General features: G+C 35.7%; 1 protein-coding gene across 1 annotated transcript in view; it reads right to left on the reverse strand.

Annotated features, from left to right (window-relative positions):
* The window catches only part of LOC121905492, a 344,732-nt gene that overhangs the window by 174,530 nt on the left and 151,628 nt on the right, over window positions 1-18,574 (reverse strand). The window contains exons 30-35 of the mRNA XM_042423738.1: window positions 10,715-10,991; window positions 9,953-10,000; window positions 9,542-9,585; window positions 8,903-9,179; window positions 8,490-8,533; window positions 7,836-8,112 (exon numbers count right to left, since the gene is read on the reverse strand). Of these exons, the coding sequence (XP_042279672.1) occupies window positions 7,836-8,112; window positions 8,490-8,533; window positions 8,903-9,179; window positions 9,542-9,585; window positions 9,953-10,000; window positions 10,715-10,991 (967 nt within the window). The remainder of the gene's footprint in view (window positions 1-7,835; window positions 8,113-8,489; window positions 8,534-8,902; window positions 9,180-9,541; window positions 9,586-9,952; window positions 10,001-10,714; window positions 10,992-18,574) is intronic.

An 18,574-nucleotide genomic window follows, 5' to 3' on the forward strand; every position in this document is an offset into this window, starting at 1 on the left:
CATATTTGCAAAATAATTTTAAGTGTAATGGAGTAAATGTAAACTTAACCAGTAGGTTAACCAGTAAAGAACCTAGCTGAAATGTTTGCCATAGTTCCAGTTTGTTGTGACACAATATTGAAGATGTTATTTTTACCTGTAAGTTGGAGCCTCATCTGCATCTGTACTGTTCACTTCAGGTTCAAGTTTAGTCCAGTCACTGGACTCCTGCACAGGAGGACAATCACTTTTGTAAATACTGTAAGTGGAATTGTTCCTGTTTAATCTTTTTCAACATCATACAAATGAACAAATAAAAAAAATATTGAAAGAAAGGGATTACCATAATGCTTCCATGAGCCTCAAACTCCAAGCTTCTTGAAGGCCCTTGTTAAAACACAATGGAAAATGTTGTGTTAATATAATGTTTATATATAAAATCATATTTTAACTAACAAATGCTTTGCTGCTTTAGCACTATGTGCTACATAACACTCCTCCAGTATGAGAACAATATGTTAGAGTAGCAGCACTTCACAGGACTTCTGTTATGTACAACGTACAGGCTAGCTACATGTAGCCAACATCAAACATGTAAAGTAATGAGTGTTGATGTTGCCGTCATGCTATATAGTCAATGTCCTGTATCGTGCTGTTGTGGTACCAAACCAGATACCGAAAACAACAACTTAATGATGGTGTAAGTGTTTGATTTTTTTTCACACAACTTACCTTTGGATCCTGAGCTGGTGTCTAACAAAATCTGCACCAGATCCATCCGGTTCATCTTCATTAAAACCTCCCCGGTCACCTCCACAGCCTGTTGACCACAAATCTCCACCATCAGATCCACTAAATCAACTGTGCTGTCTGCCCTCTCTATTCGGACTCCTGGGATTCTTGGGAGATCTTTCATTTGTAGGTTCTGCAGCCACCACTTGACCTGCTCGATCTCCCCAAGACATAATTCTTCCAGTGTTTCCAAAAGCTTCTCCTTAACTCGTGTCATTGTTTCGTCCTGATGGATTCAAAGTGATCAGAGGGCATTTATATAATATTTCCACTGTAATGATAAAACACTGATGTCTTTGCATCAATGTAAACATTTAAATCATGTGACTAATATTAACCACATGAGGCAAAATTATACATTTAGTGAAATTGGACTCATTCACCATCACTTTTGTAAATAAATGGAATTGTTCAATTTACAAATAAACAAAAGAGCAAATTGAATAATAAAAGAGATTACCATAATGCCTCCATGAGCCCCAAGCTCCAAGCTTCCTGAAGGACCTTGTTAAAACACATCGGAAAATGTTTTAAATTATTATATATTTATAAATGGAATCATATGGTAACCTTCCAGATGCTCTGCTGCTTTAGCACTATGTGCTATACTCCCATATATTCTGTGCACACACATCTATTGTGTGTCTGTCAATCCTGGGAGAGGGATCCATCCTCTGTCACTCTTCCTGAGGTTTCTTCAATTTATTCCCTGTGAAAAGGTTGTTGTTTGTGGTATTGGTCTATACAAATAAAATTGACTTGACTTGACTTCACTACATGGCGCTGCTCCAGTATGAGAGCAATATGTTATGCAGGACTTACTGCTGAGAAAAGTCTAAGTTGCGGAAAAGTGGCAGCACTTCACAGAACTTCTGCTATGTACAATGTACAGGCTAGCTACATGTAGCTGTTGTAGTAATCATTCCTCATGAGAGGGAAAGATTATACAATGAAAATACAGGAACAATAATATAACTTAATTTGTTTTGCATGTACATATATTACAATAAACAACTGGATAGTAGCCAACATCAAACATGTAAAGTAATGGGTGTTAATGTTGCCGTCATGCTATATAGTCAATGTCCTGTATTATGCTGTTGTGGTACCAAGCCAGGTACCAAAAACCAACAACTTAATGATGGTGTAAGACAAGCTTAATGCTAACAACTAAATTGTTCTCACAAATAACGCAGAGATTAGTTTGCATAATTAGATCTTTTTTCGCAAAAACATCCCCAACATTATAATCATTATAATTATTTTCCAAGGTGTTAGTAAATCCATCCAGCCATCAGTGTCCTGTCTTATGTTGTCATTGCACCAAGCCAGGTACCAAAAACCAGGTAATGCAAATATTTTACATCTTAATGATGGTGTAACAGGAACTTAATGATGATTAATTACATATTTTTTGCCAGCTTACAAGAAATGTAAAATGTTCAATGTTCAATGTTCAAAGTAGAATAAGACCCTACTCTGCATATCAAAGGTTTGATATTGGAATTGTATAGGGGTTTTGTTTTCGCAAAACTTACCTTTGGATCCTGAGCTGGTGTCTGACAACCTCTGCACCAGATCCGTCCTGTTCATCTTCTTTAAAACCTCCATGGTCACCTCCACAGACTGTTGACCACAGATCTCAACCATCAGCTCCACTAAGTCAACTTTGTTCTGTGCCATCTCTATTCGGACTCTTGGGATTCTTGGGAATTCTTTCATTTGAAGTTTCTGCAGGATGTCTTTGTATTGCAAGAATTCCCCAAAACGTAATTCTTCCAGTGTTTCCAAAAGTTTCTCCTTAACTGGTGTCATCGTAACATCCTGATGGATTAAAAGTGATCAGAGGACATTTATGTAATATTTCCACTGTAATGATAAAACACTGATGTCTTTGCATCAATGTAAACATTTAAATCATGTGAGTATTGTAACAACTAATATTAATATATTACACAAAGTAATACTGTGATTAATCTACAGTGATTTTATAAAGACAAAGTGTGAGCACAGTGTGATTAATTTCATTTATTTCTATAAACTGGTTATTAGTAATTGTGATTTATTGCATGTCTCCAACTCTTTCTGACACTGTGCTGCCAAAAGTAGGAATGAGCCACCTGATCACATGTTCTTATTGCTTCAACAGCAGCTGTGATATTTCTGCTTTAAAAACTCTTTCCACCTATTTACCATCAGAGTTGAATAAGAAAGTCTGGAAAAACATACACGTCCTAAACATTTAGTTGTCCTGTTGTCATCCTCAGTGGTAGAGATAGCACAGACTTTATTATAACATTATTGGTGGATATAATATTTCAGCTCAAAAGCTCAATCAGAATCCTGCTTCAGTTCAGTGAGCACCATCTGATGAAATGATACCATTGGTTTGTATCATTATTTAAAGTGGTCAAGATGAGGATCATTTTCAACCAGCAGCTATTTGATGAAAGCTGTGTTGTGTAAAGTGTGTCTGATGTGACATTACTCACTTTCTGGAGCAGTGAAGACCTCTGCTTCTCTGAGGAGAAAGAAAATAGAAAATGACTCAAGACTGATTAAACATCAGACTATAATCAGGTTTAGTCAGATTTAGTTGCAATAACACTAAAATCTCCTCTGCTGCTTCTGACATCATAAACAATAATCATACAGAGAGAAGAGAGGTTGGATATCATATCATTAAAACCTTTGAAATCTAATAGAATCCAATATAAAAGTCCTGCAACAAATATGACCGTCTTTATGTAAAGATGATTACCTCACAATTATTTGATGTCAAATAGGATTCACAGTGTTGTCAAATTATAATATTCAGTGTGTCAGAGAGGTGTTCATTCAATTCCATGGTCATTTTTTGGGTCCAAGCATGTAGCATTGATGCAATTTATTATACTGTCAATTGTACCTAATATTTTGCCTCCCCTTAAAGTCAAACTGTAACTGGAATTCTCCTCACTTTGTTTGGAAGGAAACATAATCCATAATGATACTGCAGCTATTGTGTATCATTTTCATTTCTCTAAGAGGATAAAACCGTCTTCGAAAACATTTGTGAAATTAGCATCTGAGTTTCAGGCTCTAGGAGTGGCTGACTGACAGCTGAGAGCTGCAATGTTAACTTCCCTTCTGTGCTACTGACTGGAGAATGTCGTAGTCTGATAACGATGATACCACATAGCCTTGGTTATGTAACATTAGCAACTGAAGACTTCTGTCACTTTACATTATTTAACATTTGTGAGCTGTTAAATTTGTTTTCCACTCAGAAAGTGTAAGCTAGCAAGCTAGACTAACTAACTTCCACTCAAAGTTGAAGATAGCCTAGCTCTCTAAAGTTAGATTCCTACCAGATGTCAGATGTCAGAGAAGTGTTGATTAAATTAATGATTTGTTGCCCCCTGCCTACTACTTTTCTCACACTTTACATTGGTGATTAAATGAAGTTTGCACTCAAGCAGATTTACTGTACGTTTTTAAAATAAATTATTAGATATATTCATTAGACACATGTGATTGTGTAATGTGACAGTTTTTGTCTTCTTTGTTTTACCTTTGGGTCTTGAGCTGGTGTCTGATAGCCTCTGAACCAGATCAGATCTGTTTATTTTCTTGAAAATCTTCTTCATCAGATTCACAGACTGTTGACCACAGTTCTGCAACATCAGATCCACTATGGCTTCTCTGTCTGCTGTATAACTCAACCTCAGTGAGCTGTCTGGGAGGTTCATCTGGCAGAAAGTCCACTGCAGGACCTCTTTGAATTTCTTGAACTCCTGATATCTCAAATACTTCAGGGCTTCCAAAAGCATCTCTTTAACAGCTGCCATTGTTGCTACCTGGAATAATCAAAACATTGATGAGGCATACAGTATATTCAATCCACTAGAAAAAAACCCTCTAAAATAGTTTCTCATTGCATCTCATGAATGTAAGTGTAGATGTGAGTGTTATATGTTTATCTGTGAGATCACTGTCAAAGCTGAAGAAGAAACTCAGGAAAAATGTACATGTTGACATTCCCTCATCTAATCCTCAGTGTTAAAGATATGAAACATTACTGATGGATAAAACTGCAGCTTGAATGCAGCTTCAGTGAAAAATATTCAGCTTAAATCATGAGTTTGGGTTGTATCAGTATTTAAAATGTTTAAGATGAGAATCATTCTCAACCTTCAACTATTGAATAAAAGCTGTGTTATATTGAGTCAGACAGATGTGACATTGCTCACTTTCTGGATCAGTGTAGAGATCTGTTCATCCACATAATGTTTCTCTGAGGAGAAAAGAAATATAAAATGACTAATGAGTGATTGATGAAAAACAGACTAGAAACACTTTGTATCTGGCTATATTACTTTGTACTAATTTACAAATTATTTACAAAATTATACTTAAATCACAACAGTGATGCAGACGTTATCACTTATATTTTTTCACCCCGTCCCACAATACTTTTTTTGGTTTTAATTGTCTTACTTTTGGGTCCTGAGCTGCAGTCTGACAGCCTCTGCACCAGATCAGGCCTGTTCATGTCCTTTAAAACCTTCTTCATCATCTCCACAGACTGTTGGCCGTACGCCTGCACCATAAAAAACACTGTGTCCTGCATGTCTGTTGTCTTCATCAGCCACCGTGGGATGTCAAAACGTTGTCTTGTGAGCCTCAAGTGACTCCGGAGGACTTCCTTGAAGTTCTTGAGCTTCCTGATATTCAAATCAGCCAGTGTTTCCAAAAGCAGCTCTATAACAGACGTCATTGTTTCTACCTGGTTAATACAAAGAAAATGTTCATTGGCCAAATGTACAATCTCTCAGCTGGGATGATTACAGATTTTTCTGTTAACATCTCATCAACATGTGTGTTTTTATAAATGTGGATATATACAGTTTACATTTCATCAGTGGTAGAGGTAACACTGATTTTTAACATTATTAGTTAACAACATTCTTGCTTCAGTCCTCATGTGTACATGATGCAACCTGAATGTAGCTTCAGTTCTGAGAGAACCAGCTGGTGAAAATCAGAAATTTGATTTGTATCATCATTTATGATGTTGAACATGTTTTTTTTCCCTGCATCTGTTGAATGAAAGCTGTATCTGTAAAGTCAGACAGATGTGACATTACTCACTTTCTGGATCAGTGCAGGCCACTGTTCATCCACAGAGTGTTTCTCTGAAGAGAAGGAAATAAAACAAGACTCATGAATGCCTGGTTTACCATCAGGTGATATAATCAGACACTATCAGACTATCTTGCTTTTAAAATAAATCTAATATTAAGGATTAATTGCAAAAGGAAAAGAAAATCTGCTCAATAGTAACATCCTAAAAATCAGTTTCCAGTTTCACCTGATGAACACTTATTAACATTATGTCACATTTGTTATTAAACTCAGTGTTAAAGCTTCACATAATGAAATGTAGATTAAAATAACTACAGAGCTTTGAGGAAAGGATTCAAATCTTTCATCTTTACTCCTAGTTAAAGGAATAATATTTGTAATTTTGTTATTAGTGTTTCAAATGTCTTATGGTACCTACCTCCCTCTGTGGTTTTTACACAAAATGCTTCAACTGATGATCCTGTAGCTGAAACACATTTAATGAACATTGTAATTACATAATAAAAACACTGTGTGTAACCTTTACGTGTACTTGTCCTCAGTATAATACTCTTAACACTTCATGGCTGAGACCAATGTGGTTTCAGAAAACACTTAGTAAGGGTGTTAACATAAAATACACAGACACTGCACACGTCACATGACACAGATGGATTACAGGTGTGTGGATGGAAGACAGGAGGAGGCCTTGGTTACAGAAATCACAGAGGGGATGAATGAGAATGAGTGTCCATAGTGGAGCAAAGTTTAAGTCAAATCGTAGCTATACAAAAATACAACACAACATATTCAAGTGAAATGATGTAGACAACATTAGCCAAGTTCCTATCTGACCATATACAACATAAGACTGGTTATAATGAGCTCTAACATTTCCCTCTGAAGTGATCTTTGTCTTATTATTTTGTATGTACAAGTAAATTGAATTAGTTAAATTAACCACTTCAAATATGAAATGAAGTACCAGAGAAGTCAGACCCTACCTCTCCCTAGAGGATGGGAAGAAACTGATTCATGCCTTTGTACTCTGACACTTAGATTATTGCAACGCATGTTATACTGGTTTGCCAAAAAACAACAACAACTTGTCCAAAACTCAGCAGCAAGAATTCTAACCAAACCAGTAAAAGAGGTCACATTATTCCTGTTTTAGCATCTTTGCACTGGCTCCCAGTAATGTTGAGGATAGATTTTAAAATTCTTTTACTTGTTTTTAAAGCTCTGAATGGGCTAGCACCTTCCTAACTGTCAGACTGCCTATTGGAGTATGTTCCAAATCATTTCCTCAGATCGCATGATGCCGGTCTGCTGAGGGTGCCACTGACGAACAGCAAGAGGTATGGTGATGCTGCCTTCAGTAGTGATGCACCGAGGATTTGGAACAAGCTCCCTCCTCATATTAGACAAGCAACCTCAATTGGCAGTTTTAAGAAGCAGCTCAAAACCTACTTCTATGACCTTGCTTTTAATTGATTTTGTTTTACATCTATGATTTTATATTTTTTATGTATCCCCCGTTTTTAATGTATATATGTATGTGTATGTGTGTGTATATATATATATATGTGTGTGTGTGTGTGTGTGTGTGTCTGTGTGTAGGCATGTATGTATGTATATTTCTTTTGTAAAGCACTTTGAGCTGCATTTTATGTCATGAAAGGTGCTCTATAAATAAAGTTTATTATTATTATTATTATTATTATTATTATTATTATTATTATTATTATTATTATTATTATTATTATTACCAACTAACTTTGTGAAGCTCATATTGTTTTTGTTGAGATTGTGTCAGGGAGGTGTTGAGTCAAATCTATATTTCTGCTGTCATGGTGGCCTATATGTTGTTGCTCCATTGCTTTATCTAATATTTTGTACTGCAGATTTATTAATTATCATAAATTAATGTGACATGACAGTTGTCTTATTTATCTCACCTTTGGGTCCTGAGCTGGCCTCTGACAGCCTCTGCACCAGATCAGTCCTCTTCATTTCCATGAAAACCTCCCTGATCACCTCCACAGACTGTTGGCCACATCTCTCCACCATCAGATCCACTACTTCTGTCCTGTCTGCTGGCTCCAGTTGGATCCATGGAAGGCCCTTCTTGAAGTGAATGAACTGCAGGAGCCACTTAAGTTTTGTTAGCTCCTGATCACTCAAATCATTCAGTGTTTCTAAAATCAGCTCTCTCACAGCCGTCTTTGTTGCTACCTGGAAAATTCAAAGAGTATGTTCAAAGAGAAAATATGTTATTTCTCCACTGGGAATATTAAAGATTTATCTCTTCACATCTACAGTATCAATGTCATTATTTTAGACATTTGGATGTTTTAAATAAGTTTTTCTACAAGATCACCTGAACTACTGATACATCTGGTAATTATGATTTGTCTTACTTTATATTTTTTAATACCATGTTTTTTATTTTAATTTTTAATTAATACTTTGAAAAAGCCTCACAATTATCTGAGAAACTGAGTTTAGTTTCATTAATCACCACTTATGTGATGATAAATATGACTTTAAACTTGCATCTTATTGAATTAAAGCTCTACTGCATGAGGTCAGGTTGATGTGACATTACTCACTTTGTGGATCAGTGCAGACAAGTGTTCATCCACAGAGTGTTTTTCTGAGGAGGAAGAAAGGAAATAAAAGTGATCAGTATCAGGCTATATTGTTCTTTATAAAATTACAATACAAAGGGTTCAACACAAAACAAAAGTGAAGCCTCCTCAACAGTTAAAAAATATACATATAATATATATGATACATATAATTCATCACTAATATTTTCTCCCTGTCCCACAATATCTTTTCATATTTCACATAAGCAATCAAATATATTTTGTACACCAGCTGATTTTGTCTTCTTTTCTCTACATTATAAATCATAATGTTTAAAATAAAGAATGGCTTATATCATAGCTTATAAACTCACGAGACACATGTTTTGTTCCAGTTTTATGATTTGAATATGTTTTTGTCTTTATTGTCTTACTTTTGGGTCCTGAGCTGCTGTCTGACAGCCTCTGCACCAGATCTCTCCTGTTCATCTGAATTAAAATGTCCTTGGTCTTCTTCACAGACTGTTGGCCGAAGGTCTGCACCATAATAAACACTGTGTCCTGCATGTCTGCCCTCATGAGCATCTCTAAGTAAGGTTTGCTGAGGTGAATTCGACTCTGGAGTAATTTCTTGAAGCTCTTGAGCTCCCTTTTACTCAAACCAGCCAGTGTTTCCAGAAGCAGCTCTATAACAGACGTCATTGTTTCTACCTGGTAAATAAAAAGAAAATGTTCATTGGGCAAATGTACAATCTCTCAGGTGGGATGATTACAGATTTTTCTGTTTATGTCTCATCAATGTGTGTGTTTTTATAATTGTGGATATATACAGTTTACATTTCACCAGTGGAAGAGGTAACACTGATTTTTAACATTATTAGTTAACAACGTTCTTGCTTCAGTCCTCATGTGTACATGATGCAACTTGAATGTAGCTTCAGTTCTGAGAGAACCAGCTGGTGAAAATCAGGAATTTGATTTGTATCATCATTTATGATGTTGAACATGTTTTTTCCTGCATCTGTTGAATGAAAGTTGTATCTGTAAAGTCAGACAGATGTGACATTACTCACTTTCTGGATCAGTGCAGGCCACTGTTCATCCACAGAGTGTTTCTCTGAAGAGAAGGAAATAAAACGAGACTCATGAATGCCTGGTTTACCACCAAGTAATATAATCAGACACTATCAGACTATCTTGCTTTAAATTAATTCTAGTATTAAGGATTAATTGCAGAAGGAAGAGAAAATTTGCTCAATAGTAACATCCTAAAAATCAATTTCCACTTTCACCTGATGAACACTTATTAACATTATGTCACATTTGTTATTAAACTCAGTGTTAAAGCTTCACATAATGAAATGTAGATTAAAATAACTACAGAGCTTTGAGGAAAGGATTCAAATCTGTCATCTTTACTCCTAGTTAAAGGAATAATATTTGTAATTTTGTTATTAGTGTTTCAAATGTTTTATGGTACCTACCTCCCTCTGTGGTTTTTACACCAAACGCTTCAACTGATGATCCTGCAGCTGAAACACATTTAATGAACATTGTAATTACATAATAAACACTGTGTGTAACCTTTACGTGTACTTGTCCTCAGTATAATACTCTGACTCCCCAGTATAATAAAAAGCCTTTAACACTTCATGACTGAGACCAATGTGGTTTGACAAAACACTCAGTCAGGGTGTTAAAATAAAATACACAGACACTGCACACGTCACATGACACAGATGGATTACAGGTGTGTGGATGGAAGACAGGAGGAGGCCTTGGTTACAGAAATCACAGAGGGGATGAATGAGAATGAGTGTCCATAGTGGAGCCAAGTTTAAGTCAAATCGTAGCTATACAAAAATACAACACAACATATTCAAGTGAAATGATGTAGACAACATTAGCCAAGTTCCTATCTGACCATATACAACACAAGACTGGTAATAATGAGCTCTAACATTTCCCTCTGAAGTGATCTTTGTCTTATTATTTTGTATGTACAAGTAAATTGAATTAGTTCAATTAACCACTTCAAAAATGAAATGAAGTACCAACTAACTTTGTTAAACTTATATTGTTTTTGTTGAGATTGTGTCAGGGAGGTGTTGAGTCAAATCTATATTTCTGCTGTCATGGTGGCCTATATGTTGTTGCTCCATTGCTTTATCTAATATTTTGTACTCCTGCAGATTTATTAATTATTATAAATGAATGTGACATGACAGTTGTCTTATTTATCTCACCTTTGGGTCCTGAGCTGGCCTCTGACAGCCTCTGCACCAGATCAGTCCTCTTCATTTCCATTAAAACCTCCCTGATCACCTCCACAGACTGTTGGCCAAACCTCTCCACCATCCGATCCACTACTATTGTCCTGTCTGCTGACTCCAGTTGGATCCATGGAAGGTCCTCCTTGAAGTAAATGAACTGCAGGAGCCACTTAAGTTTCGTTAGCTCCTGATCACTCAAATCATTCAGTGTTTCTAAAAGCAGCTCTCTCACAGCCGTCTTTGTTGCTACCTGGAAAATTCAAAGAGTACATTCAAAGGGAAAATATGTTATTTCTCCACTGGGAATATTAAAGATTTATCTCTTTGCATCTACAGTATCAATGTCATTATTTTAGACATTTGGATGTTTTAAGAAATGTTTTTTTCTGCAAGATCACCTGAACTACTGATACATCTGGTAATTATGATTTGTCTTACTTTATATTCTTTAATATCTGTAAACTTGTTTATGTTTTTTTATTTTAATTCCAGGCTGTAACTCTGGGAAACACACTGTGCTGTCAAAAACTGAAATGAGCCACCTGATCTTAACATTACATGTTCTTGATGAACTGTAAAAAAGGTGGCAGCACAAGTCAGGAACTGTTTTCTCAGTTTCATCTTCTGCATTTTGTCTCACAATTCTGTGAGAAACTGAGTTTAGTTTCATTAATCACCATTTATGTGATGATAAATATGATTTTAAACTTGCATGTTATTGAATTAAAGCTCTACTGCATGAGGTCAGGTTGATGTGACATTGCTCACTTTGTGGATCAGTGCAGACAAGTGTTCATCCACAGAGTGTTTTTCTGAGGAGGAAGAAAAGAAATAAAAGAAAGTGATCAACATCAGGCTATATTGTTCTTTAAAATATTACAATACAAAGGGTTCAACACAAAATAAAACTGAAGCCTCCTCAACAGTCAATACATATACATATAATATATATGATACATATAATTCATTAATAATATTTTCTCCTTGTCCTTGTCTTCTTTTCTCTACATTATAAATCATAATGTTTCAAATAAAGAAGAACAGATTACAACATAGCTTATTAACTTATGAGACACATGTTTTGAGCCAGTTTTATGATTTGAATATGTTTTTTGTCTTTATTGTCTTACTTTTGGGTCCTGAGCTGCTGTCTGACAGCCTCTGCACCAGATCTCTCCTGTTCATCTTATTTAAAATGTCCTTGGTCTTCTTCACAGACTGTTGGCCGAAGGTCTGAACCATAATAAACACTGTGTCCCGCATGTCTGTCATCATGGGCAGCATCCATGAGATCTCTAAGTAGGGTTTATAGAGGTAACTTTGTCTCAGGAGTAATTTCTTGAAGTCCTCGAGCTCCCTGTTACTCAAACCAGCCAGTGTTTCCAAAAGCAGCTCTATAACAGACGTCATTGTTTCTACCTGGAAAATACAAAGAAAATGTTCATTGGGTAAATGTACAATCTCTTAATTTTATTGATTACAGATTCATTGATGAGTGTGTTTTAGAAATGTGGATGTGGTGAGATTACATCACCAATGTTATACAAGCTAATAATGGAATTAATAATATTTGTCAAATAGACAATATATATATTGTATAACTGTTATAACTGTTTTTACAAACTACTTGTATGTGTTTACATTTCTTTAGTAACATCAAACTTTTGTCTCTTTTACAATTATTTTATCTGTACAAACAGGATCATGACTTTATTTTACTGCCTGGCTGTAACTCTTTCAAAGACTATGATCCCAAAACTGTGATGAGCCTTTTGATTTTATAACAGAGAAGCTGTGAGAACATGGCTGGTTGCATCTTTTCCTTTAATTTCTTGTTTTTATTGTCATCATATATTATACCTTCTGTTAACGTTATAAAAATAAATCAAGAAAAAAAATATATTTTCCTTGTGGTTGATATAACACAAATTCTTAACATTATTAGTGAATAACGTTCTTGCTTAAGACCTCATGTGAAAATAGCTTCAGTTCTGTGAGAGAACTATTTATGTGAGGAAAAATTTGTTTGTATCATCAATTATAATGTTCAAGATGAAGATGATTGTCAATCTTCATCTACTGCTGTGTAAAGTCAGACTGATGTGACATTACTCACTCTCTGAATGTGTCTGGATCCACTGTCTGGATGTTCCAAGTGTTTCTCTGAGGAGGAAATAAATATCAAAAGACTTATTAGAAATGTATTTAACATCAGTTATAATACAAAGAGTTTCATTCCACTAACCCTCCTTAACAATGAAATAATAATAATAATGTGCAGAGCTACTTGAAGATTTTCCAACAAGGTTGAATGGTTTTGGATATATTTGTTATTGTACTGTTTATGCCCAAACTTACAAAATATTGTACCCAGCTAATGTACTTTATCTTTACATAATAAACTATAAAACTTATGAGACACATGTGACTGCATTGTGTGCCAGTTTAATGTTTTTCATGTTTTTGTCTTCTTTGTCTTACCTTTAGTTCTTGAGCTGATATCTGACAACCTCTGCACCAGATCAGTCCTGTTCATCTCCTTTAAAACCTTTTTGGTCACCTCCACACACTCTCGGCTGTTAATCTCCACCATCAGCTCCACAGTTTCCTGCATGTCTGCCACATCCAGTCGGCTCATTGAGATGAGCGGGAAATCTTTCTCCAATTCAATGAGCAACTTGAATTTCTCAAACTCCTCAGAGCTCAAATCATTCAATATTTCAATAAGCAGCTTCTTATCCATCATTGTGTCTACCTGGAAAATGAAAAAGGTAAATCATACAGTATTAAGCAGGACAGGATGTGAAGTGTTTGTTTGCTCTACTGTCATGAATACCATGACTGACGATTTAGACAGCACTCTCCACCACCAACACTGAAACACCAAATAATGGAAAATCATTTGGACGAATGGTGTTCATCCCTCCAGTAGAGTTTCATAGAAGTCATGTAATAATGTTTTATATTATGGATGGATGTAGATTTTCATTTAAAGAGGTCCAAGAATTGATCCTTGTAATGACATGAATTTACACAGGATGAGCAGGGAGTTCCCTTACTTCAGTTTTTCTGTTATTGGTTAAAGGAACAGAGTAACACTGTGACTCTAATTAATCTACCTTTAATTTCTCCACCAGTGATCTATAATGTTGTTCCAAACACTTGTAGTTTCTCCACAGCATAGCTAAAAACACTATTTCCATGTTACACTATCTCTGCCTCATAGCTCCACCAGAAGAAACATACTTAGTGATTTATTGGCACAACAACGATTGTTTGGAAAATACTGATTATATGAATGAACAGTAGATAAATGAGTTATGCAGCGGGAGTGGTTTGATAAGTTTCTGTGATTGTTTTGATGTTTTCTTGCAGTGATTCTGGATCAATATTGGAATCCACTGTAACTTCTGTGAATCTGAATACAGCTGCTGTCATCTACAAAAGGAGCAAACTATAAACTTTTCAAAGCCAAATTTTAGGCCCACAGGGGGCGAGTAAATATTGATTTTCAGTGGGGTATTCCTGTGAGGATTTCAGCAACATTTCAAAAGCAAGAAAAGTGTAATCAAATGATATATTGGGCTCATATTCAAAGTATTGTGTTTATGAACTATATACTGTACATTATATTCACTTAATTAGATTTTCAATTGTATTCACCAATTGAGTCTCAAAAATGAAACAGTGATTATCTGAAAGCACAAACTATGCTATCCACACTTACATTATACTGCTTTAGATGACTAAGGATTTACTCACTTGCACTGTATCCATGACTTTCACATCCATCACAGTCTCACTCTCCGTTCTCTTGAGGTCATCAATAAGATGTGGCTCGTTTCTCTCCAGGATTTTGTAGAAGATCTGTTTTCCTCTAACTCCACTGGATTCCAAGGGCCCACTAAGGAGTGCCCTCATAGTCTCCTGAGAGTCATGATTAGCCCTGATTTTATCATAATTTACTTGATTTATAATATGATGTTCGAGGAGTTCATCTAAAATTGGTGCAACATTGGTCACTCTCTGGATTAGCTTGACTCGATGTTTATCCACAAAAAGCTCTGAGTAGAGAAAGAAACATGACACAAAGTTGACAGATTAAAGATATTATGAGGCCTTAATCAGCATATATCAGAACATGTTTCATATGAGGTTTAGCAAACTAAAATGCATACAGTATTAATTTGAAAGAGTGGATTTTAAAAAACCTTGATCAAGATGACCTGTTCAAAATATCCTCCCATGGTTCAATTATTGTCAGATTCTGATTTTACGTTTATCTTGCGATAGACAAGAGTATAACTTTAGTGTATAACATTTAGTGAGATCACTGCGTACATAATAACTGTGCACTTACCTTCCTCCATCGTATTTTTATCAGTTACTGCTGCTGAGGGTCATGAAGCTGAAATAGAGAAACCGTCAGATTAGCTGAAATGATTAGTAGAGACTGTGATGGTAGTAAGAAACTACTGAAGTGACAAGAAGTTGGTGAAGATTTTATCAAGATAAACATAATATACAGAGTGAGATAGTAAGTAGTTACAGAGTAAAGATACCAAGCTCCAAAATGAATTTATGGCAAATGGTGGTCAATGTAGCGAGCTATCAAGTTGTTACACGTTTGTTTCTTGCTTAACGTTAGCTAACTTTAGGTTTATGTGAGGAAAAGACAAGAGGATGGGCTATATAACACTCACATTATACAGTGCAAACCGCTTATATAATCACAGTTACAGTGATCAACCGCTTATATGGATCAAAAAGCTCAGGACAGAATCATTCCTACACAAATGCCGTTTAAATAATTTGCTTATAGTAATCAGTAGTCCGCTTACAGAGATCATTTTGGGTCTTTTCATACATGAAAACATGGAGGAAGAAAATAAAATTACAGTAACTCTGTTTTTATTTTTTATTATTTTTTTCCTTACCCCCATGATACACATATGATGTTGTAATTAGCGGCTGCGGCACCATTATCAGGGGTGCGGAGGTGCGGGGTGTGTTTATTTGTAACCGCCGTAAAACAATCAGAAAATAACGTTTTATTCCTCTTATTCACCGGTTTTCACACTACCACTGCTCGCTCTCCTCATCCACTCTCTAGCTCGCTTGACCACTGCTACTCTCTCTCTCTCTCTCTCTCTCTCTGTCATTTTAAAATGAGTCGTGAAGGCATCAGCAGTGAAACTGTATTTTGAAACAGCTACAGTAAATAGCAAAGCTGGCCATTTCATTACTTTTTTATTTGTGTAATAAATATACAAATGTCAATTAGATGGTAATCTGCATGAGAAATAAAGAAAAGGAAAAAAAATCGGTTATAATTATCATCCGATCCGCTTATAGTGATTAATTTGACCCAGACTAACGTGATCACTATAAGATCCACTGTACTAACTAGCTGACGAGCCAGCCAGCCAAAGTGTGAACGAATGAAAGAGATAGAAATAATGTTATTGACAGCTTTTTACATACTTTGCTTTTATATGCCTCTTAAGTATTTCGAAACAATCATATAAGTAGGCATAGATAGTTGTTTATAATCAGTTAATGTCAGTGAAAAGGTCACATTGTGGTGATCATAACGCAATTTTATATCCCTCATTTCCTCAACCTGTAGGTGGATATACGACGTTTCTTCAAAAAGGCGGCAGCTCCGCTGAAGGCCAGTCAGGTGAGAAGATTCTGCCATTTTCAGACAAATACAAATTTAAACTGGTTTATCACTCATTAAGCCTTGAATTCTTGTAAATGTGAGTTTAATAAAATAACGTGTCACTGAAAACAGGCGAGGAGAGAGAGAGGAGGAAGATGGATGAGACTGACAGGGCTGAAGGAGCAGGTCTGATGGAGGTTGGTGATCAAGAAGAAAGCGAGTGGGAGTTGTCTAAGCTTTCAGTTAAAATTAATACTGAATTTTATGACATAGGCCTATTACTCATACTAGGCATAAACTAGCCTAAATGATTCTATGACATTTTTAGTTTTAGAAGTTCACACATCAAACATCAGTCTGTTTATGACCTGCAACTTATCTAAGAGAGAGGAGATAGCATTCCTTGACTTCAATGCCTTTGCTTGATCTGTGCCTGTTGTAAGTGGATGAATAGCATTTAAGTCATATTAGATCCGTGCCTGTTACCAACTATGAAGAGACAGATCTATTGTGTTGATTTTACACCTATTGCTACTCTAAAAATTCATGACAAACAGACATTTTGGGGCCGTTAAAAAAAAAAATCCTCCCCCCAGACCTCCCTGGTAAAGGCTTAGCCCCCCTAACCATAAATCTCTAGTGACGCCCCTGTCTACAGCAATATTATATATTACACATACATAATATATTACACGTACATAATGGACCCTGGATACAACTTTCAGATACACCCCCCCTCTGTCTCCCCTCATTTCCTGTAATCTCTCAACTTTAATCTCTAATAAAGATCAAACATATTCCAGAGTACTTTCTTTTAGAGCTGCGATTATTAGTTGATTAAATGATTAGTTGCCAGTTATTACATTTTAATCATCTATTAATTATTTTGAGTAATTTGAAGAAAAAATACTCATCTACCTTATCTAATTTCAGCTTCTTAAACATTAATATTAAATATTTTGTGGTTTCTTTAGTCTTCTATAATAGTAAACTGATTATCTTTGGGTTGTGGACAAAAGATTCACCACCTCAAGTAAAAACACCTTGTTGAGTACAAGGAGAGACAAAAATCCCTCCAGGAGTATTATCGAAGAAATACCCTCAAATATTGTGATATTATTTTAGGGCAATATCTCCCACACCTAAAACACACACACACACACACACACACACACACACACACACACACACACACACACACTCACACAATTGTGTTTCCATCACTTCAGAGGACATTACATTAACTTACACTGGTGCTTGAAAGTTTCCTTTAGAATTTGCTCTATTTCTGCATAAATATGACCTAAAACGTGATCAAATTTTCATGCAAGTCCTAAAACTAGATAAAGAGACATCAGTTAAACAAGTGAGACAAAAACCTTTCACTTGTTTATTTATTTATTGTGTAAAATGATACAATGTTGCATATTTGTGAACCTCTAGCATTATCAATTCATTTGAAGGGGAAATCAGAGTCAGGTGTTTCAATCAATCGGATGACATTCAGGTGTGCGTCTGGGAGGCCCTGCTTTATTTGAAGAAGTGAAATCTGGATCTTCACAATCAAAGTCTGAGCTTCACAACAGGTTTGTGGAAGTGTGCCACTTCTCAAACAAAGGAGATTTCTGAGGACCTTAGAAGGAGAGTTGTTGATGCTCACTGGGCAGGAAAGAGTTAAAAAAAAAACATATCTAAAGAGTTTGGACTCCACCAGTTGACTGTCAGGCAAATTGTGTACAAGTGGAGGACATTCAACACCATTGTTACTAGGGGTGTTACAATTTCAATTCCACATCAAAAATCAATCGAAATGAGCTTTCGAGTCAGACCTTTGAAATCAAAAGCAGGATCAGTGATTCTCCCAGTATTTTTTTTTTCTCTCCACCCGCCCACTGAAGAAAAAAAGAACATTTCAAATCCTCCTGCTTCCCTCAACTCACCAGTGTGCCTTTCATGTGAATTATGTTAACAATGAATGTTATTATTACATATTAAATAAAGTATTTAAATTTGATCATATGGCCTTAGTGTGGTACATTACAAAAAAACATAGTGGTTATATCACACTTGATACCATCTTTTTAGAGAAGAATTTGAAAATGTAAATGACAGTTATCAGGGCATAAAACCAATGATTGGTTGATCTTTACAAATCAAGATTCGATAGT

This window comes from Thunnus maccoyii, chromosome 10 (genome assembly GCF_910596095.1).
Source record: "Thunnus maccoyii chromosome 10, fThuMac1.1, whole genome shotgun sequence".
NCBI classification, from domain to species: Eukaryota; Metazoa; Chordata; class Actinopteri; order Scombriformes; family Scombridae; genus Thunnus; species Thunnus maccoyii.